This window comes from Phalangium opilio, unplaced genomic scaffold, assembly GCF_054372755.1.
Source record: "Phalangium opilio isolate 3A_F unplaced genomic scaffold, DU_Popi_V2 ptg000042l_1, whole genome shotgun sequence".
Classification (NCBI taxonomy): Eukaryota; Metazoa; Arthropoda; class Arachnida; order Opiliones; family Phalangiidae; genus Phalangium; species Phalangium opilio.
This window is the reverse complement of record NW_028324166.1, coordinates 252,294-277,937: the sequence shown is the minus strand read 5'-3', so window position 1 is coordinate 277,937 and position 25,644 is coordinate 252,294. Positions and strand designations below refer to the sequence as shown.

Genomic DNA, 25,644 nt, shown 5'->3' with positions numbered 1-25,644 from the left:
ATTACTTCAATTATTTAATTGTACAGTGCATCTTAAAGGGAGGGTGAAATGAAAAAAAAAGCAATTACCACCCTCCTCCAATAATCCTATCCTACGAATTGCAACTTGCCCAATTCTTAAATTGTTCCGAGCGTATGGTGGAGGGGAGGGGAGAATGGCTGGCAATGCGTATAGTAGGGATAGGAACAGGGGGCAGGCGCCCACTTAGCGCGATTGACGCCAGGGCGGGGGCCCACCTAGGCTGCCTGCCTGCCCTTAAGAATAAAAGAATAAAAACGGGCCGAATGTTAGAGAGAAAATAAAAGATAAATAACATTCTTCATTCGAGTTTCACCCTTGAAATGGCTACGAATTGGGCCCAAATTCAACGTAAATCGGAGTCATTGTAAGAGTGCTGGCTAGCATACCTTGGAGAGTTTTTACTTTATTTTCCGCTACAGCTTTTTACGGTTAAGCGCTTTCACTCCAGACGACTACTATGGCTAGCTCCAACGAAAAAATATATAAAATGGATGAACAAAAGAAACAGAATTCGCCAAACCTTTCTCTTTTAGCTCAACTCCGGTTCATCCATTGGCTGAAAGCGACTAGAGTGGAAGGCGACGAACAACACCCTTCTTGGTTTTGGTAGAAAATACCATTCAAACTATCTTCGAGATAAAAATGATGGAGCCTTTAGTCCAACCTTCAACAAATATAGAAGACTTTAACTAACAAACGACACTTTTTAATTCTCGCTAATTTTAATCTGATAGTGGCGAGAGGTTTAGTATTTAACATCTCGAGAACGCTTGGCTCAAGGTTACTAAAAGAGGTTTTCACCATTAAAAGGTGTTGAAAGATAGTTGGTAACCAAAAGGCATGATTACGGAGAGGAATTCTAGCAGTTCGGTATAGTTTTGAACTAGTAATTAGGCCTAGTAATCGAGTAACTTAGCTAACTGGTGCGGGGCCTGACATACACAGCGCGCTAATTAAGTAATTACAACTGAGAACTTTTACTGAGGATCTAATCAGTGAATTAGTGACTCATTTTGATCCAGGAAGACTGGAAAATTAAGTAAAACAATTTAAAATTGGCAGTCCTACTAGATTCTATTCTATCTTCGGGGGTATTTCCAGGTTTAACTAGAGCTAAGACATCTTCATTCGCCTTGGACAAAGTGAACAAGAGAGAGAAGGGGGAGTAGGGACGGGGGAGGAAATGGTTTGTACGAAAGCTGTGACCAGGCAATTTAAAGATATAGATTACCAATAAAAAGTGACCCGAGTGCGGCCATTTAACCATTCGAGAACTGCCCGACCGAGACCCCCCCCCCCAATCCCTGCCTAGCTTCTCTCAGACTCTACGCACTTGGGCTATAGCTACGGAGCCACACCGGAGAGAGCATCCATTTCGACAGAGGAGACGAAACACATACGCAGAACACAATGTCGTAAGTTCAAATTATTAACACTTTCAGTCCTTTCAATTCTTGTTGGTCTAGTATGGCAGACAACACTGTGCTAAGATGTATCTTCAGAAAGTTGTCCTTTGTGTGATTAGTTCTTTGGGAACAGTCACAACTCGATAATTTCCCAATTTGAAGTTCAAACAGTGCAAACAGCTTTATTTGCTTGAGATCTTGGTCAAGGTTAAGACGGGGGCCAGCCCCAGGGCACTAAGCCTTCAATTAACCCTCCTGTCCTATCCCGGAACCCTTCCCTCCTCCCCTCGAATTGACCATCTTGATTTTTATGAGCACGAGGGGAATCGCCTCTAGGCCACCACCGCTTTTTGTTCAAGGTTAGATGACACCTAAAACAAATTGCCTATTTAGGTCTGACACTCTCGTAAAATGGGGTGTTGACTCGCGAGAGAGACACGCAAACCCTTTAAGCCATAGTTATCACTTCCGATAACTGGCTAAAAATGTTAGGGAGGTTCCCATTGCAGAAGAAGAAAACTTTTAAGGCTAACAACATTCTTCGCCGAATTTCAAGTTATCACCTTTTTGTTACGAAAGAGAGATATTTGCTCAATTGTAGGTCCTTCGAAATTGTTCGTTCGTCCAAGAGGTTATTGATTTCATTCTCGGGTCCCGGCCACCCAAAAAAAAAGAAAAGAAACAAAAACTTTCTTCCTTGGAGGAATTTTCACGGTGGCCACGGATCGAGGGGTCCCGAGTAGTAAGGCTCCCGAACGCGAGCGACTATTGAAGTGATTCGAGTGAAAACTCCGGCAAAAAGAAGAACTCTTAGACTTTCTCCCATAGGCCATAGACCATCGAGATTTCCAGCAACTATCCCGGGTTCCATTCGGAAATACGACGCCATCAAAGTCAGACTCGAAATGGCTTGAGTTTCCAATCGAAATGGTTCATCCCTTCGTGAAGGACCGTTTCGAGAAACTATAAATTTGAACGTTGTTTGGAGAAAGTATACTTTAAGAACGAGTGGAAAAGTTAGTCGAGAGGTCGGACGCTTAACATTAAGAGAACGGCTTCCCAATTACTTTCATGGACAATTTGAGCCAAGTGTTAGAGGCCTCGACTCTCGAGGGGGAGGGAGAGAGGTAGTCCGCGTTTTGTTCAGTCCTCTTAGGAGGAATAAAATTAATGAACGGAAAATAATAGTGGCAGTTTCTCTTTTCGTAACTAAGATATCAAGGAATTGACACATTGACTCACACGCCCCCGCCCCCTTTCCCCCTCCCCCCCAAAAAACTAACGCTATACTTGCCAAGTAAAAAACAAAAACGAAATGGGCGCGTGAAATCATCCACTTTTACTTTAGTACCAGAACTTTGTTCGCACTTTGAAAAATAAATAAATAACAGACACTAAGATATAGTTTAAGTAAAGGGCCATCATAGAGGATATACAGTAGAGTAGACACTTTAGCCTTTACCAATATTCGGAAGTAAAAATGGGAAGTGGAAAATTCGGAAGTAAAAAAGGGAAGTGGAAAATTCGGAAGTAAAAATGGGAAGTGGAAAATTCGGAAGTAAAAAAGGGAAGTGGAAAATTCGGAAGTAAAAATGGGAAGTGGAAAATTCGGAAGTAAAAATGGGAAGTGGAAAATTCGGAAGTAAAAATGGGAAGTGGAAAATTCGGAAGTAAAAATGGGAAGTGGAAAATTCGGAAGTAAAAAAGGGAAGTGGAAAATTCGGAAGTAAAAATGGGAAGTGGAAAATTCGGAAGTAAAAATGGGAAGTGGAAAATTCGGAAGTAAAAATGGGAAGTGGAAAATTCGGAAGTAAAAAAGGGAAGTGGAAAATTCGGAAGTAAAAATGGGAAGTGGAAAATTCGGAAGTAAAAAAGGGAAGTGGAAAATTCGGAAGTAAAAATGGGAAGTGGAAAATTCGGAAGTAAAAATGGGAAGTGGAAAATTCGGAAGTAAAAAAGGGAAGTGGAAAATTCGGAAGTAAAAATGGGAAGTGGAAAATTCGGAAGTAAAAATGGGAAGTGGAAAATTCGGAAGTAAAAATGGGAAGTGGAAAATTCGGAAGTAAAAATGGGAAGTGGAAAATTCGGAAGTAAAAAAGGGAAGTGGAAAATTCGGAAGTAAAAATGGGAAGTGGAAAATTCGGAAGTAAAAATGGGAAGTGGAAAATTCGGAAGTAAAAAAGGGAAGTGGAAAATTCGGAAGTAAAAATGGGAAGTGGAAAATTCGGAAGTAAAAATGGGAAGTGGAAAATTCGGAAGTATAAATGGGAAACTTCAATTCCGGTTTTTTCTGTACATGACGTATCATCATTGGTCGAAAATTTTCGTCCGTGTCACTGTATGTCTTCTATGGAGGCGTAGAGTAATATTAAGACAAAGGTAAGAAACCAAGTACCGGAAGTAGCTCCAATATTCTTTTCGAAATTTAATTTAGCGTTAAAACTTTGAGGGAATTTCATTTGCTAATTTCTTGCCTAATTATTCAAAAATCTAGCGTAGTAAGAGCGTGTCAGGCTACATTTATATTTGCAATTACGCGCTCTCTTCGTATTGTAGAGTCAGACTCAGTAAGGAGGAGAAGTGGCTGGCTCGGGGGGGTGGGCGGGGGATTGCGATAAAACAGCTCGTGGAAACAAAATAAAAATCACATAAGCTCCAGCTATTAAAACAATAAATCAAGACTCGATTCTTTTAAGAGCTAGAGAAAGATACGTAACATACACGCGTACATACATACATACATATCCAACCTCATAAGAAAACAACTAATGGCTTTACTAAGTTACTAAACAAATTACTCCACCACACTCGTTTTGCTAATGGATAGGCTTATCGTGGATATGTTTAATTACTACCGTATTATGAATTTCGAACTAGGCGCAAAAGCTGGCCACCGAGGAGGAAAGAGCTAGGTCACGTGGGGAATAGGAACTATACCTCTCTGGAAACTCTGAGTCCTGAGTGGTGGGTTTGAAATTGCGCTCATCTCCTGGCTCATGCGCAGAGAGATGGAATACGAATTTCCCTCTCATTCACATGGTTGGGTACGTGGTAGGGGGTTACAATTCATATTTTGTCTCGCTCCGCAACGGGCGTCTAAGAGATGAGAATCCATCATAATCCGTAGTAGCTAAATAGAAATTAAGCCACCAGGTTATCGTCGTTATTCCTACAGACTTGGAGTGTGGAACTAGTTTACTTATGTCAATAGAGAAATCAAACGTATAAAAACAAAGCGAACCCCATTCCTTTAATAAAGGATTTATAGGACAATATCGGTTGTCATTGAACCGAGGATATCACCAGGGTCTTCCAGGCTTGGAATAACGCTGACCGGTGACATCGACGTATCTTCGAGAGTTGAGAACTCGATGGTAGAAGGGATGTTATAGATGAAAAAGGTTGTTTCTTTCAGGGCCATTTATCTTGCCATGAAAACCACTTGTAAATATATATCTATAAGATATAGGCATCCAGAGATATTATACGCTTCCCTCAAAACAGAGTTTCAAAGACTCGCTCCGACAAAAATACCACGCTAACTAAAAGTCTGACAAACACCAAATTCACGCTCAAAACGAGTTCGATGGGAACCATTTTGATGACCTTCTTCAAGTCAAGGTCATGATGAAGTTGAAATTATAATCTCGTCGTTACGGTATTCAGATTGGTGTAGTACCAAAGGCAAATAGAATTAAGAGAAAGTAATTAGGCCTTAAGAAGAGAGTGCCCAGCGATATTATGTTTACCCTTCAAGTCTCGAATTAAATGGCATTTGCTTCAAGGAGATTATCGTAGAATTAGTAGTGCAAGTAAACCTAGTGCTGCGGAACACGCGTACGCAGGGCCGGCTTGTCCTTTGGGCCTAGATGGACACTGGCCCAAGGGGCCCCCCAAACATATAGCCTTTGAGGGAGCCCTGTGATTCCTATTTTTATTTGAATATGGGGCCCATGCCCGGGAGCCAGTAACCCTTTTATACCACTAGGGGGCAGTAAATACTCTTTTTCTCGTCAGCTACGATCTCGCACTTATTATTTTTGAACAATTCTCATCGTCAGACTTTCTTTGGAGAGAGATTGCTCGGTTATTTTTGTGTTGGGTTGGGTGCGGGCTTGGCACGGGCATCAATAATAAGTGCGGGGTGGGCAGGCGGGCGAGTGGGCTGGGGCCCCAGGCGCTAACAGTCCAAGGCGTGGTTGCCAATAGTCCCGGATCTTCGGATGGCCGCCGGTGGTGTGGGTGGAGGAACAATCTCTGGGACTGCCATCCATCAAGGAGAAAGTTTTTGACACTGGGCACAGACTATTATTACCCCTCACACTGACACCCCAACCCAACTCCTACGTCTACTTGAGGGTTAAACTCCCCTTCCACAATCGAGTCTAGATGAAAAAAAATATGATATTTTATTGACAAATCTACTTAAAGCTTCGTAGCTCGCTTACTCGAGTTTTTGAATCATGAAATAATAATATTCTGATTTAGCGAGACTCCTTTTAAAAACCGGTGTAAAATGCAAATGCAAACGTCAACGCGTAGAGTATGATTGCCTTCGATAGAGATGTCCCTTGGCGTACGCGTTCACGCTTTCATATTTGAAAATACAAGTCTCATTAAAGGACAAGTGTTATGAAAAATAAAATAATTTAAACATCGCTTACGATTTTTTAGAAAAACTAAATTTCTCTTAAAAACAAACCTACACTCCCTAAAACTGCAGTTTAAGTTTGCGTGGTCTAGCATCCTACTTAACCATACATAGCCTTATACAGCGTGAGTTGGTACCTGACTTTAAATTAAACAGCGTGACCTGGTCCAAGACTTAACCTTATCATTAGCAAGGGGGAAAATACTCCGACTCGTGAAATCAGGTAAATTCTAACGTCATAGTACCTTTAGAGGTACTGCTTTCCTAGTACTTAACACTATAGCTTGAATGGTATAGTGACAGCCCGTGTTATCATACGAAACAGTCAAACGTAGTCAAAGGCTGGACTCTGCCATGACTTAATACCCTTTATCTAAAAAAGGGCCTTGGCGTCTTTCGGAATCGATTCGGGTTCACGCTTGATTTAACACCTGTAGCTGAATCGAGGCGTGTTTGCAGGGAGGGAAGGCCGCTGTAATTATAGCGTTATGTCTGGTTCACTGTCAATAAACTGTCCGTTTACTAAGTAACTCTAATTCCAACGGGGAAATCAGAATAGACCCATTCAAATGGCAAATTAACTACATCGATTAAAGTACACTCTCATTCAGTGTAGAACATAAAAAACTCGTACAATAAGCCAAGTTGTTTTTATATTTCCCGAGACAATTCTTAGATGGAAAACATTTTAATGGGATAATTCGACCGAGAACAAAAGTGGTGGAGAAATAGAAAGAGACGGGGATTCAAGTTGTATTAGCTTAGATTTGGTTAGGTTCAATGGGAGGTCACTCGTAAATGTGACGCTGGACACTATAAACTTCCTGTTATTTATATTTGCTCTTGATGAAGTGCATTTCATTGTCAACATTTAAAGGGATCTACGATGCGCGTGTCAAGAACTATATTTTGAAGTACTACCGTAGCGTTACCATTTCACGCAGTAGTGATTGGGAAATATCACGTGACTGTAAGCGTTGAACGACTCTTTCCACGTCCATCCTCAATGCGCTTTGAAAACGTTACGAAACTCAGGCATGCCCAGTAGAGCTCTATTTGAAGGAAGCTAAGCATGATTAGGCCTCGCCCCTACGTGACGCATTAAGCATCCCTTTAATTTTAAACATTACCATCCTCAAATTAATTTTTCAATGAAAAAAAATTACAATATTTTTAACGTCAGCTATATAGGCAAGCTATTAAATCAAAATCCCCCAAAAATGTAAATCTAAGAACACTTATTAACGTGTAATTAAAACCAAGTTCTGACAGGGGGTTAACCCAACATTATAGAGTGAGAGGGGGTACGTTTATTCTTGTGGCAAAAAGCGGGACAGCCTAAAAGAAGCATATGATTTAAATAATAGCTTGAGCGTGGGAGAGGGGGTTAGGTGGGGGTTGGGCCCCCGAAACGAATCCCGAATGATTTAATGTAGATATTCAGTGTTGGAATAGAAGCGGCGGAACTTGGTGATTAATGTCACTCCGGACAATGGATCGTTCTTCCCACCCAACTTGACACATACAATTAGAAAAAAACACACTACGAAATCCAAGAATCGGTTTTTACTCTCTCCGCTACGCCCTACCACCCCAACCGGGGGATTCACCCCTCTAACCCCCCCCGAGGCAAAGATAAGATACCCTTTGGCTCTTGAGCGCCCTCAGCCATCCGGAATAAAAATCTAAACCCCACCACTACCCTCTACCCCCCCCCTGGGAGTGGTTTGTGGGTTGGGTATTCGAGTGTTACTCTACCGTTGTTAGTAGGGTCTCGGGTTCGATCCCGGGATTAAAGCCCTTTTCGCGTGAAGAGTTTGCAAAGTTCTCTGCACCACTTGTTGAAAGGAGTTCTTCACGGTCTTACCCGGTTTTTACTTCCCATGAAAACTTGCCGAGGTTAATGGCGGTAATAGTTAGTACAGGACGCTGTCGGTTTAGTGTGGGGCATAGGGGCACCCCTCAACGCATTAAGAACGTGGACCCACACGTAACAGAGAGGCACCTGCATTGGTATCCCTTTATGGGTAAGGCTTAGGAGTCTTATTGTTACGGTTAGGCGAAGGTCTTCAAATGATGGATACACTTACAGGTTCTACTCCTCGACTAGCTAAGCCAGGCTACATATGGGAGGTTTTACAGTAACTGTTGGCCGGGCGAGGGTGGGGTGGGCGCTTGCCCCACACTGGAAAAGTAAGAAACTTTATTTCGCGTCGCTTGGGCGGTCACGCGTGAATTCGACTTAGACAGCGAAATTATGTGGTTCCTCGGAAAAATAGAAAATTTTTGTCTGAAAAGGGGAAATGCATGCCGCGTTTTGCATCCAAAATCTCCAAAAACCGCCCCCTAACGGATAAAAACAGTATACCATCGAAACCGAGGGAGTATCCTCGTCTACGATTAACCCATACCGTCTGCTAGAACTATATGAAAAATGTAACGCGTACTGTTAAATAACTTCGAAAGCTGCTGTCAAAGGCTTAGTACAGAATAAATAGGAGAAGATGGAAGTCCTGCATGCAAAATTAACCACCGAGTGTAGGACTTCAATTCTCGCTTCCGTCGTTCTAGAAATAGTTCTCACTTGTAAGTCTCTCAGTAGCATTACGAAGTGTAGGTAGTGTCATACTTATAGAATAAACTTATGATAACATCAGGAGTTCATAATAACCCCCCTTATAACATGAATGTAAAGGATCGAGTAGTCGTAGATGTTGTTAAATTGTAATCTAATTAAATTGTTGGCAGACAAACAATTAAACCACGTGGGCCAGACCTATTGTTTAGTTGAGCGTAAACCATTTGAAATGTAGCAACCCATCACCTATTATCTCGATTCCGATTATTATGGGCGTGGTTGGCCTCTCGAAAAATATTATTTTATCTAAGTAATCCGTGAAAAAGGGTGTCGTTCCTTTGTACCATAGATTCATGGTCGTAACTAATTTTCAAGGGGAACATAATAGCCAATTTTTATTAGAAAGGCCCCGGAAGATCGTTAATTTTTTGTAGGCATTTTGTAGAGCGGCCGCCCGCTTATAGACTGTATAGCTCTATCAATGGTTTAATGGTTCGACTGTTTTACGGGGCCACACATCGATTTTTGAGCCCAAAAACTGCGAAGAAACTTAAGAAAGTGGAACCTTTTTCGAAATATAGTCATGTAAGAATATAATGGTACTCTATTCGCTATTCGGCGAGTTTCGAGCGACTAATCCCGAGTATAGCGCCGAGCCCTGCTAGCCTTTGACACGAAGGCCCAGAAAGATTCCCACACAAACAACACTGTAAAAATGGGTCGTGAAAAACCAGATACAATTAAAAATTTGTACTTGGCAACGGCAAGATCTGTCCGAAATGAATATTATGAAATAATATTTGGTAATATCTCAATTGTTGAGATAGAAAGTGGGTTTTTTTTTGTGAGGCTAAAGTTGTCGGCCCAGAGATTAAATGACATTACATTTCAATCCCCCCCTCTATCCTCAAAGGACAAAGGCGCAAGTGGGAGTGTTTGTCTTAGCTTCGTTGTCAAAATGCATGGAGTTGAGCAAAAATGAAGGCTATAACAAAGTTCCCTCACTCGCATCTCTAGCGACGCCGCTCGCTTTAGCTCTTAAGACTCTCTTAGCCCCATTCCCGAAACAAGAGAAGCCAAACGCCATCTACACTCAACAATGTAGTTTAGTATTGGTCAAAAGCGTCAACACTGAGTTAATTACGGACCAATTTGGAGGCTCATAACTCAAATTCTATAATAGATAGGGGAAGAAGCCCTTTGAGTATGTTTTAGTCCTATTTCGCCCCCCTTTTCAATGATACTTACAACGTGGGATATCAACAATCAGGGCCCGAGTAATTGGGCAAAATTATTATAAACGTCCTCTCCATAGGATTAACATGGTCTCATTTACACTCTGGTTCTTAAGAGGTACGGGTAAGTCCTTTGAGTATGTTATAGTCCTATTTCTCTCCTCTTCCACGATACTAATTACTTGTGGTTACAACAATCAGGGCCCCAGTAACGCAGCAAAGTACTTCGCTGTCCTAACTGTGGATTCGAAGGATGTAACGTTGTCGGCGGCCGTCCAGCAACTGTAATGAAACGAATAGGACAGAGAATGTTTCCGGTATATATTTGGGGGGTTTGAATGAGTTGCTTGTTTGGGATTGGTAAAGACTTATAATTCCGGGGAGTTTGTTGATTAGAAAACCTTGTAAATCTTTTCTAATCCTGGGGAAACCCCCTTAACTTACCTTTCCTCGGACCCGACGACGCTGCACTGGCAACAAAGAAGAAGCAGCACCGGGGATGAAAGAAAAAGCATTACATCTCCCAGCACTCCAACTAACCTATACACTTGAAACACAGATATTACTCGACTCGCACACACAAAAAAGAACTTCCCTTAGAGATTACACTCTAGCTAAAAGACAATTACCCTGAAAACATCAGTAGAGAAGTATACGTCATCTCAAAAATTATAAACTGACTTTTCCTGATCGTCCGAAGTACCAATATTCACTGACAAGTAATTTTTCATTTCCACTTTTAGGGCTATTTCTTTGTAGACAAGTTCGAATGTTGCTCTAGACTAAGAGTCGACAATGGTCTGAACTACGAACTTGTAAATAGACGCTAAACTAGGGGAGGAGCTACGGGGATGTGACGTTAATATTGGTGGTTTAAATTGTATGGCCTGAGCTGACGACTTCCAACATGGTGGCCAAAACCGAGGTAAAAGATAGGAGGGCGTGACGTCACGAGAGAGTTCGTAGAAGCAGACTATACCAAAATTACAGAGCCAATATGAAATTTTCTGACTTCTAATGTTACAATTTTAAAATTCGACCCAGCTATATACAGTGGCAACCCTTGCAATGCATTTTCCCCACCCATAGTTTTAGTCGATTATCTGACAACTTTGAATTAATCGACTTTATACGGTGGTATCGCAGAGAACCGGATAACCGATCTAAACGAAGGCCACCGTGTTCAACCGGTTTCGTTTAATAGGTGGGAGGGTGCCAGTAAGCCATTCTACTACGGAAGGGGTTTGGATCGCGGCTTCATTCAAGCGGATAACTTGAACGGCGGCAAACTTTGTTCCTTTCACCGACTCCGTTATTTTCTTGACCCTTTATCGATTCGAGAATTGTTTTTCTTTTTTATACATTATTTCTTATAATAGAAGAAAAACAATAAAAAATGCCTTAAGAACAACTCGCAATTTTTAAAGGAATAGTATCACGCCCATACACTTTGCCTTTTTTGAGGCGTAGAGCATGTACATATTTCAAAGAGACGAGACTTTCCCTTTAGTTTGCCTCTTTGTTTCAATGAAAATCTTTTAAATGTATTAATCTTTGAGTGGCTTGGAAGAGAGAAAAATTCGCGTTTCAAGCCACTGAAAGGCTACGCTTCATCTAGACGGTATTCGCGAAAAATTAGCGTCACCGACACTTTATTAAACTAATTAATGTTTTTATTGCGAAATTAAACTTAATTAAAGTTTTCTACTTGGGCTATATTTAGCGTATTGCTCAAAATTAAGTGATTTTAGTGTCCGAGCGCCTTTTCAGTAATTAGTGCGCTCGATAATTATTGGCTAATTGCTAGATTAGCGCAACGTCAAGACTAATTTGATTTAAATTAAAGCGTGACTATTAGTAAAAATAAATTGGTAAATTTTACAAATTATTAAAAATGAAGAAATTTCGGAACCCTAGCAAATTTTAAATTAATTGTGGCGCTAGATAATTTGTGCCTAATCGCGCTACTAACCCTAATTAAATTAAATTAAAGCGTTCTTACTAGTCGAATGAAATTGAATCAAAATGATAACGATGGTGGCGATGGAGCCCAAATACGAAATATAAAAATTCTTGGTAATTAGAAAAAATCCGCCGATGCTAACACCAACGGGTTCCGTTTGAATTTGAGACAACAAAATATTCAACTCGGCGTAAACTTCCAATGGGACGTTATCGCGTTTCAAGGTCAAAGCTTGCATCTCCGAAAAGATTTTCTTAAACATTTCGGGGATCTTGGATGAAACCCAAGATATAACGAAAACGCCGATAAACGATTGGCCGTAAATGACGAAATAAATGCATATCTGCAAGAACGTCACGCGATTGACCGCTTCGTACGCTTGCGTCAAAAAGTGACAGGAGCACAGCAAGGAAGCGCCGTAAAAGAAAACCAAAATGGGCGCGAAAATCTCGTTGACGTAGGTCAACAACTTCTTCTGTTCTTGGCAGAAAACCCGGTGCTTCAAGATGACCTCGCGGTTCAAATTGACCACGTCGTCTTTCATCAAAACTTGCTGGAAATGATCGGAGTACGTCTCGGACAAGGACATGATGGCCAAACAAGAGTAGCTGTAAATCATATTGATGAAAACTGTGGCGCTGACCGTTCCCAGACTGTAGTAGAACAGATCCAAGCTGTAAAAGGCGTTCTTCTTGAATTCCGATAAGGTTCCGAAGTCGCACAAGTCGATGGAACACGCCATTTGGACCCAGACGTCGCGATCGGGGGCGTACGGAGCCCTGAAGATGACCGCAGTCACGATCATGACGCAGAAAACGGTGTACAAGGATCCGTAAAGGATGAATTTCGTGGCGTGAGGGAAGTTCAGCACCTCGATGTTTTTGCGTTTGAACATTTCCATGTGCCGATAAAATTCCTTATTCATGCTAGTGACGTATTTGAACCTGGATAAGATTGTTTTAACATTAAATATCTGTCATTATTTCTCAATGTACCATTACGAATCTGACTTCAAAACGCTAGCTAAGTTCACTAAAATACGACTCAAGGTTACCACCGAGGCTTCCAATTGTTGTGAACTAATGAAATCTTCACCACTAAAATCATATTGATTGAACCGTGGTAACCCTGTGGCTAATGAAGTTACTGAAAAATAATGGTACTTACTTGAAAACGGAAGTGTTCATGGAGATGGCGATACTTCCGCAAGTGAGGAAGCGGGCTAACATGGACCAAATATCGACATCGCGATGCGTCATACGGTAGACGATGATGACGGAGTAGATATTGTGGTACAGGAAGCAAAACATGAACATCAAGCTGAGGAAAACGATGGCCGTCATTTGAACAACGGGTTTATCCGACAGTTGCGTCAAGAAGAAACTTCTAGAACGGATTCCATCCAACCAGCTTGGTTTGACAACTTTCTTTTCAATTACGATGCTTATTTCGTCCATCTTGAACTGCAAATACTATTTCCCTTCAACAGCAATGATACAAAAGCTGTTGCTTTCGATGGAATTTTAGACTTCGCAAAACGCTTTCACTGAAATCTTCTGATAAACAGTTTCAAAATGCTTGGACCGTGGAGTCTTGGCTTCCGTCCGTGAGTGGTCAGCCGCCTTTTCAATTTAGTCTCTTCAATATTGAGAACTGTAATCCATACCAGTTGAATCTAAAAATGGCGGTCTTAAGTTTCGCGTCCATTTGGTTGGTCAAACTGTGTAAAACAAATCGGATCACCGTAGTCAAATCTAATTCCGAAGGTACGATTTTCTAATAAGACTTCAAATAATTATCCATGATTTTAAAACGTCGCTTTGAATCCGTTACTGGTTCGAAGCTCGATTGGTAGAAGTTTGTTATGTTTCAATTGCAAGTAGTTAGTTGGCGACCGAAGAGAGAGAGGGTGACTCTTTAATGATTGTTCAAATGCAGTAGGACATTGAGTTTTAGGAGAACCTCGTGCACTTTTGTCCTCGTAAAGGAACAGTCTAACTAAACCAATAACCCATAATTTCTTTTCGAAAACTAATTATAGCTTGAATAAGGGATACGGGTACACTGTCCCTTTGCGATTTTAAGTGAGTGAGGCAATGGGTAAACGAATGGAAGCGTGACGACATTGAATTAATGCGGATAATTGAAAAAGCTAATAATTCTTATCGATCAATCAATTGGAAAGTTCTTCGAGCTGCTTTGTTTGAAAAGGACTCGTTATCAAATGTTAAAATCGCCGTTTCCAAGATAACAATCGGGAACCTCTTAACCCGTTATAATTAATAAGCGATTACATTGAATAGAACAAAACTATTTATTTCGTCGTCTCTCGGGTTCGTTTGGAAAAGCTGAAAATATCATATAGCCTTTGAGGGACTTGGACGTTTGCGAGATGGGACTGAGAAGGATATGGTTAAGTGTCAAGTCGTTTATGGAAGAAGGAATGCGATTACCGGGTTTCATGGTGTCGCGCGTCTCGGAGCGAGCCTGGGTTCGAGTCTCTTTGATGGCCGCCAGCAATATTGCCATGTTTTGCTTCATGTTATACCAAAACGTCTACTTTTGTCTGATCGTTTACCGTTTCATCAACCAAGGGATGGTCATTTGGAGCATGTTGATCCGATTCTTCACCTGCGCCAGTATCGTCTTTGCCTGCTACATCCCCACCTTTAAAATACCCAAAATAGGCCAACTAAATCAGTTTTACATGGTAAGGTCATGAATTCTTTGTCCGCGTCATGAATAGCGTACACTGGGGTGTTTTAGAGGCATTTCGAGGAGCTAGCGTCGGCCAAGGTTGAACTGGTGAACTTTCCCAGAGCGGGTCGTTACATGCTGGGTGGCACAGTCTACACTTTCATTACCACAGCTCTGGTCGTGGTTCTGGTCTTTCAGTTTGCTCCGTTCGCGCCTGACCGCGAAGAATGGATCAGGACGGCGTGTCTGGTGGGCGGTTGCCAATACGAGTCCATGAACGAATACATGAGGAATTTGGTCTACACCATCGACCTGTTTTATTACACCTTGACGACGGTGGGCGGGATCGCTATGATCAACATCTGCTACGGTTTCATGTGTCTGGCACTCATCTCCCTCTCGGAAACCACCTTCGCCCAAGTGAAGAGCTCCTTGGAAAACAATCCGGAGGAACCTTTGACCCGAGAGGTCATTCTAAAATACCGGGAATTGATAACCGACATCAAGATTATACTGGGATATTTGAATGAAATCTTCTCAGGTATGTTAATTAGCGCGAAAAGAGACATTTTACGACACGTTTTGTCAATGTCGTTCTCAGGTATGATGGTGATTCTGTACGGTTTATCGTTGTTGTGCACTTGCCATTACATTTCGCAAACGGTTCTTTCGGCGGCCAAAATCGACGCCCTGCAAGTCTTCGTCTACTTCATGATCTACGGTCAGTCTTCGATCGGCATTCTGATCGTGTCCTTCTCGTCGGCCAAAATCCCGGAGAACTTTGCCAAAATCCACGCCGAGATGCAAAGTTTGACGCTGAAACGGAAACGAGTCGACCTCGAGGTCTTCGCCGAGTTGAATATCTTGTTGTCCCAAATCCAGTCGCCTCCTTTGGGTGTCAGCGTCGGAGGATGTTTCTTGATAAACAGGAATTTCTACATCTCTTACTTGGGCACCATTATCACTTTCGTCATCGTTATTATACAGTTCAAAAATCAGTTTATTTAAAATTAAATAAATGTTTATCGAAAACCCACGCCAATTAGTTATATCGTTCGCTTAGAAATCCGTAATGCAATACTTATCAAAAGAAAATGATTAAAATCATAAATTGATAAGGTATGTTGGTCATAAGTTTGTCACTGGTTACCGAGAGCTTGTCATGAAGTGATTGAAGTAGGTCAAAGACTCTCTTAAAGCGACGCCTGGTGAGGCGCTGCCGTCAAAGGCTTAGTACAGACTAAATAGGACTTAGATGGATTGCAAAATTAACCACCACCGAGTGTAGGACTTCAATTCTCGCTTCCGTCGTTCCTCTCGAACTAGCTCTCCCTTATAAGCCTCTAGCATTACTAAGTGTAGGTAGTGTCATACTTTTGGAACATATCACTTATAAACTTATGCTATTAGTATTAAATTGACGAAATACTTTTAGTAAATTAAGTTTGGTTACGGACTTGGGACGTCAGTCTTTCAACATGAGACGATTTAAAATGGTTGTCTGTCGGAAGTTGAGTATCCCATTGAAATATTTCTAAGTTCCAATCAAGTCAATTAAAGTTTTTGTGGGTAGACGAGAGAGAAAAATGGGCGTGTGGGGGGGGGGGGTGGCCTAGTCATGGGGAGGAAGAAACTTTTCGCGCGGATTTCATCCAACCAGCTTGGTTTGACAACATTCTTTTCAATTACGATGCTTACTTCGTCCATCTTGAACTGCAAACATTATTTCTCTTCAACAGCGATGATTCAAAAGCGGTTGCTTTAGACTTCGCAAAACGCTTTCACTAAAATCTCCTGATAAAACAGTTTCAAAATGCTTGACCGTGGAGTCTTGGCTTCCGTCCGTGAGTGGTCAGCCGCTTTTTCAATTCAGTCTCTTCAATATTGAGAACCGTAATTCATACCAGTTGAATCTAAAAATAGCAGTCCCAAATATCGCGTCCATTTGGTTGGTCAAACTGTGTAAAACAAATCGGATCACGGTAGTCAAATCTAATTCCGACGATACGATTTCCAAGACTTCAAATAATTATCCATTTTAAAACGGCGCTTTGAATCCGTTACTGGTTCGAAGCTCGATTGGTAGAAGTTTGTTATGTTTCAATTGAAGAGAGAGAGGCTCTGAGTCTTTAATGATTGTTGAAGTGCAGTAGGACATTGAGTCTTAGGAGAACCTCGTGCACTTTTGTCCTCTTAAAGAAATAGTCCGACTAAACCAATACCCCTTAACTACCTTTCGAAAACTAATTATACCTAATTGAATAAGGGATACGGGTACACTGTCCCTTTGCGATTTTAAGTGAGTAAGGCAATGGGTAAACGAATGGAAGCGTGACGACATTGAATTAATTGAAAAATCTAATAATTCTTATCAATCAATAAACGGCCGGGGGGGGGGCGCTTGGAAAGTTCTTCGGGCTGCTTTGTTTGAAAAGGACTCGTTATTTAAAGTTAAAATCGGCCTTTCCTAGATAACAATCGGGAACCTCTTAACCCGTTATAATTAATAAGCGATTGCGTTTTATTTCGTCGTCTCTCGGGTTCGTTTGGAAAAGCTGAAATATCATATAGCCTTTGAGGGACTTGGACGTTTGCAAGATGGGACTGAGACAGATATGGGAAAGCGTCAAGTCGTTTATGGAAGAAGGAATGCGATTACCGGATTTCATGGTTTCGCGCGTCTCGGAGCGAGTCTGGGTTCGAATCTCTTTGATGGCCGCCAACAATATTGCCATGTTTTTCTTCGTGTTATACCAAAATATCTACTTTTGTCTGATCGTTTACCGCTTCATCAACCAAGGGATGGTCATTTGGAGCATGTTGATCAGATTCTTCACCTGCGCCAGTATCGTCTTTGCCTGCTACATCCCCACATTTAAAATACCCAAAGTCGGCCAACTAAATCGGTTTTACATGGTAGGTCATTTATTGCCAGCAATCATGGATCTAATCATAAATAGCGTACTGTGGTATTTTAGAGGCATTTCGAGGAGCTAGAGTCGGCCAAGGTTGAACTGGTGAACTTTCCCAGAGCGGGTCGTTACATGCTGGGTGGCACCGTCTACACTTTCGTTACCACAGCCCTGGTGGTGGTTCTGGTCTTTCAGTTCTCTCCGTTCGCACCCGACCGCGAAGAATGGATCAGGACAGCGTGTCTGGTGGGCGGTTGCCACTACGACTCCATGAACGAGTACATGAGGAATTTGGTCTACACCATCGACCTGTTTTATTACACCTTGACGACGGTGGGCGGGATCGCCATGATCAACATCTGGTACGGTTTCATGTGCCTGTCTCTCATCTCCCTCTCGGAAACCACCTTCGCCCAAGTGAAGAGCTCCTTGGAAAGCAATCCGGAGGAACCTTTGACCCGAGAGGTCATTCTAAAATACCGGGAATTGATTACCGACATCAAGATTATGCTGGGATATTTGAATGAAGTTTTCTCGGGTAAGGAATCCGACATCTAGGTAAACAAGTTTGGCTTGATTATCAGTTAGTCAGTCGGAACTTTTGATTTCTAACGACCTTTCACTAACCTTGAAGGTCACGTCAAGATATGTCAATTACCACTCCCCAAAATAATGATAATTTCAGCGTCTTTACGGACCCCACATATAGGGGGGACAGTTCAAATTGTTCCCCCCCCCCCCCGATCTTTATCAGTCTTACAATCCGCCCGTGTCAATTATGGTTCATACAGAAGGATGACACTCTGTATCCTCTTAATAGTTAAGTTATGTAGTTAACATGATTTTTTCCAGGCTCACCATTTTGGTTTGCTCTCACGCTCATCAAACTTCAGAAGGGTAACTATAGCACCGTGCTAGGGTGAATTCTAGAACTGTTTGGTACCAAATCCTCGGAAATTACCCACAAACCTTGATTGTCTAGACGTGGGACAAATACAAACATGCGCATGCGTCTTGGCAAATAGTTAAGCGCTAATAGAGTAATGATGAGGGGGAACTATTTATCGCGTATGTGATTCGGTTTAGTAACCTTGTGCACTCCAAATGTAAAATGATGTTGGGAAGAATCAAGTTACAATCACCCCGATTTGTTCAGTACATTCCTCTTGAAGGAGAGATGCTTAAAATCAAATATTGACCAGGGTCCAGTAAGCTCTTTCGATTTCAATATGTCATTCTCAGGTATGATGGTGACTCTGTACGGTTTATCGTTGTTGTGCACTTGTCATTACATTTCGCAAACGGTTCTTTCGGCGGCCAAGATCGACGCCCTCCAAGTTTTCGTCTACTTCATGATCTACGGTCAGTCTTCGATCGGCATCCTCATTGTGTCCTTCTCGTCGGCCAAAATCCCGGAGAACTTTGCCAAAATCCACGCCGAGATGCAAAGTTTGACGCTGAAACGGAAACGAGTCGACCTCGAGGTCTTCGCCGAGTTGAACATCTTGTTGTCCCAAATACAGTCGCCTCCTTTGGGCGTCAGCGTCGGAGGATGTTTCTTGATCAACAGGAATTTTTACATCTCTTACTTGGGCACCATCATCACTTTCGTCATCGTTATTATTCAGTTCAAAAATCAATTTATTTAAAATTAAATAAACAGTTATTTATCGAAACCCACTCCAATTCGTTCGTAATATTGTTCGCTTATCCAGAATGCAATATTTATCAAAAGAAAATGATTAAAATCATAAGTTGTTGATAAGATACGTTGGCCATAAGTTTGTCACTGGTTACCGAAGTGAGTGAGGTAGGTCAAAGACTCTCTTAAAGCGATGCCTGGTGAGGCGCTGCCGTCAAAGGCTTAGTACAGACTAAACAGGACTTAGATGGATTGCAAAATTAACCACCACCGAGTGTAGGACTTCAATTGACTCGCTTCCGTCGTTCCTCTCGAACTATAGCAGATTGAGCTGTAAGTCTCTCAGTAGCATTACGAACTTGTATAAGTAGCGTCATACTTATGGGAGGAACATATCTTATAAACTTATGGTATTAGTATTAATAAGTAATATAAAATTAACGAAATACTTTTGGTAAATAAAGTTTGGCTACGGAGGACCTGAGACGACTTAAAATGATTGTCTGTCGGAAGTTGAGTATCCCATTGAAATATTTCTTCAATTCAATCAAGTCAATTAAAGTTTTTGCGAATAAACGAGGGAGAAAAATGTGGGGTGGGGGTGGCCACGTCATCAACCTAGATTTTGTCGTGGCGGCGGCATTTGTCTCGTTCAAGCAACTCGCTCGACACTCACTCTCGGACGTAGTACAACAGCTGCGAGATATTGATTGGATCATTTTCATTACCCCCGGTCCCGGGCCCCTATCAGGCCCCCGCGCGTGTTTAAAAGCCCGATTCAAAGACATCTTTGTTTTTCGGCTTTAAAAGAAGGGATTCAAGGGAACTTCCCCTTTTTAAACATTTTCAGTCAAAGTTTCAAACATATTCCTAAAGCCATTTTACCAGCGTTCTTATTTTTCAAAGAAATACGCTATCAAATTTTTTTTAAAGCTTAAGCCTTGCTATCTTGTCCCGGATTAAAATGGTTAAGCAGAAGGGCTTTACGATAAAGTAATGGCAGTCCCCTGTCCTCTAAGGTACTATGCTCTACGTGGAAATAATACGCGGTGACACTAGTCTATATTATGGGTTATTTTCCTACACGTCAAATGGTTTTACCCCTATCCTTTTATCAGAGGACAATTACTGACGCAATAACAACAATAAGTGAGATACGTTTCGTAAGTGTGACGACACCACATAAACTAGCTTCAATGGTAAAAGCCATCAACCCCTGGAGAAGTTAAAGCAAAGGGTGGCTCCGTTGATGCCCCTTATAGGTGGCTTTTCCGCTACACAGTGGCTAAGCTTACTAAAGGCTAGTTAAGCCAAAGGCAGGAACCAATGGGAACTAGTGCATTAGGTCTGATTGGTTCCTGCCTTTGGCAAGGTAAAATTCGTGTCCAGAAGATTAGCCAGAATGCTAGGGGTCATCATGGAGCCGCGCTTTCCTTTAAGCGCTTATCAGACTTATTGTCAAGTAGGTTACTTATGTTCGTGATCATTAAAGTTTTCCAGCCAGTTGCGTTGAAGCGATGACGACAAAGGAAGACGTGTGTTATATTTGGCCAATTATATAGATTTATGTAGAGGGAAGAAAGTGTCAAAATATTTGGTGCCTTTCACGCTACGTTGGTTCCTTTAAGAAAATCACGTCGCAACGAAGTATACGAATCTACTGTCTTCGTTGCCGCAACGTGTTCTGTCGGTCAGTTTTCGGAAAGCAATTTTTGATCTGGTGTCGCCAGAGATTTAAACTTATTGATTATCAATAAATATTCGCAATGTTTGACATTTTTTTTACTTCGCTACGGGGTAAGATATTGAAAGCATCTAGACAACCCTAACTTCTAAGGCTTTGAAAACGCTCAACAATCAACATACATTTCAAACCCCAATTTTGAAATGTCAGACACTGTAAGGGGCCCTAGAATATGGAATATAAATGACCTTTATAATTTGTTTGAGTTATATTAAAAATGACGATCAGGGCTCGAGGTAATGAGTGAACTTTGAGCTCAAAAAATTTAAGGTCGGGTTTTTTTGCGACCTTCGCGTCACGTGACCCGAACACCTGACTATGGTACGTTACAACCGAGGTGGCTATGGTTCTCAAATTCCCCGTTCATATTGGCTAAAACGGTTTTCATTCTTAAAAAATATAACCTAGGCTACGTTTATATAGAGTAATTTCTTTCCCACATATTGCAACGTCATAACCCTCTATCTCTTACCTTAGTGATATCCCCCCTCCCGGGGGCGATAGTATTCCTCTTACAAAGTTGCCCCCAACGTTGGGGATATGCAGTTCACTCCTCCACTCTACCGAGATTACTCTAATATAACAAATGATCATTTGGCTTAGCAGGCTAACAATTTACGAAAATTTAAATGAAGAAATTAAGCCTTGTATAAAATTAATTCATCATATCTCATACGATTATAAACTGGTTATCTGGTAATTTCATTCTCCCTTTAATAAATTCTTTAAAGCTAAACCTTTCCTTACCCTCAGAGACCGTAAATGCTCGAAACTAAAACTCAGTTGACGATACCTCATTTCTAACTAAACTGTGGCTGTGGTTCAACGCAGGATCAGGATCCATAACACCTAACCTAAGTAACTTTAATTACGGGTAGGTATAATCTAGCCTTTGACGCCAAGGTGACTGGGTGGATGGTTGGGTGGGTTGTTGGAAGCCGCGGGGACAATCGTATTTACTTACGAGAAATCGTGCATTCAGCGAAAATAAACAGAAAATAGTTTTTGCTGAGCAATTCCCGCCATGAAGGGAACCGAGGGGGGCTGAGGGGGAGTTGCCCCCGGGAAGGGGGAGGGGCCAAGGAGGGGGAAAGGGGTTAAAGCTGATCCGAGCTATTTTGACATTTCACCCCCCAAATACCGACTGAAAAACTAAAATAAATCGACAGAAAGACCAATGCTGACTCAAAGTTAAAAATAATGCAAGATGAGATGGTTGCCACATTCCATCACTAAAAGAGCCACTTTTAAAAATAATTAAAAATGAGATGGTTGCCACATTCCATCACTAAAAGAGCCACTTTTAAAAATAATTAAAAATGAGATGGTTGCCACATTCTATCTCTTCTTCCATCGTTTGTAAAAGGGCCACTTTTTTCCCAGAATTATTTTAAAGGAATTTAAAGGGAGATTGAAATTAATGGGAATATTTAAATTGCTAAGATTAATCATAATGAAATTGACCTGACGTTAATTTATCAAATTAAATCAATTAAAAAATGGTTCTCAAGTCAATTTCATTCTAGACATCCCTTTAAAAGGAAAACGTTTTAAAGGGAGAATGAAATGAAATAATTGGAATAGTTTTAAGAAGAGATTTGTAAAGTTGATATTTTTGATCAATTTAAATTTATTTCGAAAAATGGAATCCATTTCATTCTCCCTTCAAAGCCATAAAAGGTTTCATAGCAAATTGTAAAGTGGTGTTCTTCCCTTTAAAAGACTCTAGTTACGTTTTCGGTGACAGTAGCGAGTGTAGCGACATCTTTCATTCCAGAAATAAACCCGATATATATTGGACTTGAATGAAGGCAATTTTAAAAGGATAGAATAAAGATTGGATTAAATGATTTCCTAATTAGCTTTGTCCGTTTCAAGTAATTAATGTCGTTTCGTCCAAAAACCAATCAATATTTATTTGGTTCAATCGATAAACTTGTTTTCGAGTGAACAAGAAAATCACAAAGTATTGTTCGGCGAATTTGAAGGTCAAGGGTAAACGAAACCCAATGACAATAATTGACAAACAATGCATCGAGTCATTATTCATTGAAAGATATAACAGCTAATAACGTTAACTTAAATTTAAGCCAAACTCTCGCGGCTCGCTACTTAAAGCGAATAGAGTGTTCTCAGAAGAATTAGTGTGACGTCACCCACGCTATTTGCCCATAGAACCAAACCGGTACCAAACATGGCCGCCCACGACCAAATCTAAGCCCGAGACATTTTACCTAGGCAATGACGTCACAACTGAGATAGCTCTATAGATAGTTGGGGGAAAGGTGTTGCCAGTGCAATTGCAATTCAATTACAGTTATCTACAACAGACTGAATTAAGCTCGTTGTAGTATTCTGTTCGATTCAGCAATTATTATTCAGTTCCAAACCTATATACCCGAGATGCTCTAATAACAAACGACTGACAAACCTGAAGCGCATGCGCAGTTAAAGGAATAGCGACGTGATTTAAAAATTATCTCAAATCTAAAGAAAACCTTACTTTTTTGAGAGTTTAAACTCTTCTGATTCCAAAAATATGCTTGAATAATATTTAATTATGATGGAAAACACAGAAAAAACACTTTGAAAACTTGAAATTTGGGGGACAAAGGCAAATTTGCGGAGAAGATTTTTGGCGGGTTTTTCACCTTGCTACGTCATTCACGGCATCTCGCGGAAAAGCCAAGCGCGAGACTCCCGAGTTTACTAATGCGGCGCGCGCGCGAATCTGAATAAATTAGGCTTAACACTTAGGCTGAGACACTTATAGGCGTCACGTGCCAAGCGCGCGCGCCCGAGACTCCCGAGTCTACTAATGCTGCGCGCGCACGCGCGCGAGCAAAGAAAATATAGAACTATCGTCTGCGCGCGAATCTGAATAAATTAGGCTTAACGCTGCGCGGCGACATTAACAGGCGCGTCACGTGAGCGACATCTAGAGTGAAAATTTCTCCTTACTACGTCATCAAACGAAAGAAAATCTCAACTAGGCCTTTTCCAAACACAAAACTTTGATTGCAATTTAATAAATTGCTACGAAACCAAATAAAAAAGTAAACATATCATAATAAACTAGATTTTTCAAGGATTTTTTTCGCATTTTAAGTTTGTGGGTGACGAAAATTATGTCACTAACACTTTAAAGTTGAGAGAAAATTTCTATAGCCCCTTTCAGTGCAAGATTCCCAGACTTTTAAAAGCAATTTTAAAATTCCCTTACATTTCAAATGATTTCCTAAATTTACACTGCAAGGTGTTCCGACTTTAATTACGGTTAGTCCTAAGCTTTATTCGCTCGTCCTTGGTGGACAAAGTAGAAAAAAGGGGAGCGATGGGGAGGGGGAGGGGGTGGACACAGGTTAGTGTCACAGGTGTTCATTGAAAAAACACAATGAAATGTTTTTGAGCGCAGATTCGTTTTCAAGTTAAAATTAATGAGTTATTATTCGGGTCGAGTTTCAACCATTAATTCAGTTTGATTAATTCGTTAATTTAACTTTGGATTAAACATATATAAAGAGTTCGAGTCGATACACGAACAATACTGAACCGACAAGATGTTCACCACCACCGTCCTATTCGCTCTCCTAGCTCTCGGTAAGTACAGATATTCGCCACTCTTATTCGTCTAATGCCGAGCAAGTTTATCGCAATATTAAAGCACTCGTGACCCCAATGTACTTAGCTGGCGTTAGGCTATGACCCTTATTGACCCCCAAATTGATTTCCCATAGAACCATCCCACTGCATGTCCTTGGGTCCCATCCCATAATTAGTACTTACCCTTACAATAAAAATAGGTATGCATTTTTGTAGGGAACAAATGAAGCTAGGGTCCCAGTTTTCCCATCCCGGATAGGGTACTGTTTTATCACGTTTGTGTAAATGACAACTATTTCGTTATAGGCGTCGCCGATCACGAAGAGTTTCTTGCCAATTCCAAGATGAACTTTTGCTCCAAGGAATTTCACCAAGACGCGACTGACGAACTAGTCTGGGCCCTCGACGTGCAAGGCTCGGACAACTGCCAATTCAATTGCTTCGTGGGTACCGAAAGAATGACCGTGGCCAGGCACGCCCCCAATTTGACCCCTTGCTCCGAAGGAGTCGTAAGTACACTCCTACATCATAATTTGTTCCTAATTCATTGGAACCAATATTAATCGCCTCTTGGTGGGGTTTGGAAAAGTGCCTCAACGGAACATGCGTAGACGAGAGTGACCTGAGAGCTTGCCTGGACAAACTGGAACCCCAACAAACGCTGGCTGCATTCAAAACGGAAGGTTGCGCAATCACGTGCCTAGACGAGCACTATAACGCCATGAACGCCATCCGCGGTGATTACAACTATTGCAAGTTGCCCGAGACCCAAGATGGCGACGAGTTCACGTCCGAATACGTAAGATACAACATTGTCTTTTTCGTTCCGGGGGGGGGGATTCTATTCTAATTGGTTGACCAATTCAATTACGCGTGCAGGGATACTGTTTGGACGGTACTTGCCACCAGTTCGAGATGCCCGAGCCATACAGCGGCGAAGATGGTCAAAGCGGAGAAAATAGTCAAGGTCAAAGCGGGGAAGATTCGCAAACCCTATACGACAGTACCGAAGAATAAATAAATATTTGTAATTAAGGCCTTAATTAAGGGTCTTGAGTAATTAAAATCAAATAAAGATTAGTTCAAAAATAAAATAATCTAAGCTTTGTCTAAGAAACGATGAAAATCCCTGCTGACTTTTAAAACCAGCTTATCCCTGACCACCAAATTTTGACACCAATATCCCCGGGAC

At 41.3% G+C, this 25,644-nt stretch overlaps 2 protein-coding genes across 2 annotated transcripts; both read left to right on the top strand.

Moving 5' to 3' along the window:
• The first annotated feature begins 17,135 nt into the window (after positions 1-17,135).
• Positions 17,136-19,112, top strand: LOC149678002 (uncharacterized). Its single transcript, XM_089836975.1, has 3 exons — positions 17,136-17,467; positions 17,530-18,001; positions 18,706-19,112. Exons 1-3 carry the CDS (start codon positions 17,150-17,152, stop codon positions 19,110-19,112), a joined length of 1,197 nt encoding a protein of 398 aa, XP_089693101.1. The 5' UTR covers positions 17,136-17,149.
• A 5,297-nt stretch (positions 19,113-24,409) lies between these two features.
• LOC149678001 (uncharacterized) lies at positions 24,410-25,469 on the top strand. Its single transcript, XM_089836974.1, has 4 exons — positions 24,410-24,449; positions 24,759-24,961; positions 25,042-25,251; positions 25,332-25,469. Exons 1-4 carry the CDS (start codon positions 24,410-24,412, stop codon positions 25,467-25,469), a joined length of 591 nt encoding a protein of 196 aa, XP_089693100.1.
• The last annotated feature ends 175 nt before the right edge of the window (positions 25,470-25,644 follow it).